The 1,776-nt window shown below is 38.7% G+C and overlaps 1 protein-coding gene across 1 annotated transcript in view; it reads left to right on the top strand.

Moving 5' to 3' along the window:
* Nucleotides 1-1,776, top strand: part of SARC_08708 (CAMK/CAMKL/BRSK protein kinase) — a gene marked incomplete at its 3' end in the record, with an annotated part of 10,324 nt that overhangs the window by 7,279 nt on the left and 1,269 nt on the right. The window contains exons 8-9 of the mRNA XM_014297305.1: nt 317-413; nt 1,015-1,101. Of these exons, the coding sequence (XP_014152780.1) occupies nt 317-413; nt 1,015-1,101 (184 nt within the window). The remainder of the gene's footprint in view (nt 1-316; nt 414-1,014; nt 1,102-1,776) is intronic.

Raw genomic sequence — 1,776 nt, 5'->3', positions numbered from 1 at the left:
GTGGGGTGTGGGTGGGTGTGGGTGTGGGTGTGGGTGTGGGTGGGTGTGTGGATGTGGGTGTGGGTGTGTGTGTTGATGTATGTTTGTGTTTGTGTTTGTGTTTGTGTTTGTGTTTGTGTTTGTGTTTGTGTTTGTGTTTGTGTTTGTGTTTGTTTGTATTTGTGCATATTTCGTTGCAAATCCATTTTCACTCTGGTATCGCGTACGAAAGTCAACATGTGCATCTCCTTCGTCCACACTTACACACATTGGTACAAACGCATACAGATATATTGAATTCCTATTTTGTAATCCGATTTTTTATCCAAATACGCAGATGGTTTGAGAATGAAAAGATTGAGTTCCAAAATGCGGTGCAGGAGAACTGCACCAGTAAACCGTCCATCCGCATGAGCTATCTCAACCAGTCGCAGGTACTACATACCGCTAAAACCCTAAAACCCTAAAACTTTAAAACCCTATAGCTCACATACCCTATAACCCCGTAAATGCTTATCGACAATTCAAGTATATGTATATCAAGAGCACACGTGTATGTATATCATTAGTACAATTAACCCTAAAACTCGCAAACCTTAGAACCCCATACATGCTTATCTAACAGTGCAAGTATATGCATATCAAGAGCACACGTATTTTATATCAATAGTACAAGCATATGTATTATTGTACGTATGTATATTGAATGTATATCGAAGACAACGTTGCAATATACGACAATGTTGCAAACTATGCCAATGTGCATTGCAAACCCAACACTCTGCTATATTCACTTGGCCAGCTTGCACTGATACTTGTGCCTGTACGGTCTCGTGGTTGTGGTGCCGTATGACCTGTGTCACCTGTAGAAGTCCGTTGGTTTCTGCTGGTCCTATCTGTCCCTGTATTGGCGTTTAGGGCTCAATTGGACCTATATACGATCGTGTCAGTCCAGCCCAGTACTTGTTCTAAAAATAGCGCTGTTCTAAAGATAGCTCTCTTTTTTAAATATAGCACTGACCTCATACCACTCAGGATCTGATTGACGACATGGTCACCTCAGTCGACAAGTGTGCCGAGTCATGGGGCGAGAGCAGTCTGTATACTTCTAAGGATTTTGCCGTATGTGTCTTAGGGTTTAGGGTTTTAGGGTTTAGCCACTGTTGCGTATTCGTTGCTTACATGTCCTATTGTTTTGGTTTAGTTTGGTTTGTTTGGTTTTTTTTGTTCCATTTTGTTTTACATGTCCAATTGTTTTGGTTTAGTTTAAATTGTTCGTTTCTTTGGTTCCATTTATGTTCGACTGTCTGTATGTATACCTGTAGGGTCTTCACTGTATGTACTTGTCATGCTAAGTACTGATCCTTCGCTTACGTATTCTTTTGAAATTTTTTTTGTTATGTTTGAGTCTGTGTATGTACTACAATGCAAATGTACATTGTGTCTATCCAGTTCTGGGTATGTATTTTATTGTGTACGAAAAAAATTATGCGCCTCTGTGTGTATAGGTTAGTGCATTTGAGTATGGCGTATCTTTGTAGTATTGAGAAGCACGTGCGCCCTAAATGTATGCACGCTCTTAATGACTGTGGCACTGATGTAGGTGCATATTTATATATATATATATATATATATATATGTAAGTATGTATGTAGGTATGTATGTATGTATGTATGTATGTGTGCATGTATGTATGTATGTATGTACGTACGTACGTACGTACGTATGTACGTATGTATGTATGTATGTATGTATGTATGTATGTATGTATGTATGTATGTATGTATGTATGTATAT

This window comes from Sphaeroforma arctica (genome assembly GCF_001186125.1).
Source record: "Sphaeroforma arctica JP610 unplaced genomic scaffold supercont1.810, whole genome shotgun sequence".
In the NCBI taxonomy this organism is placed as follows: Eukaryota; class Ichthyosporea; order Ichthyophonida; genus Sphaeroforma; species Sphaeroforma arctica.
The sequence above is the reverse complement of the archived record's forward strand: the minus strand, read 5'-3'. Positions and strand labels throughout refer to the sequence as shown.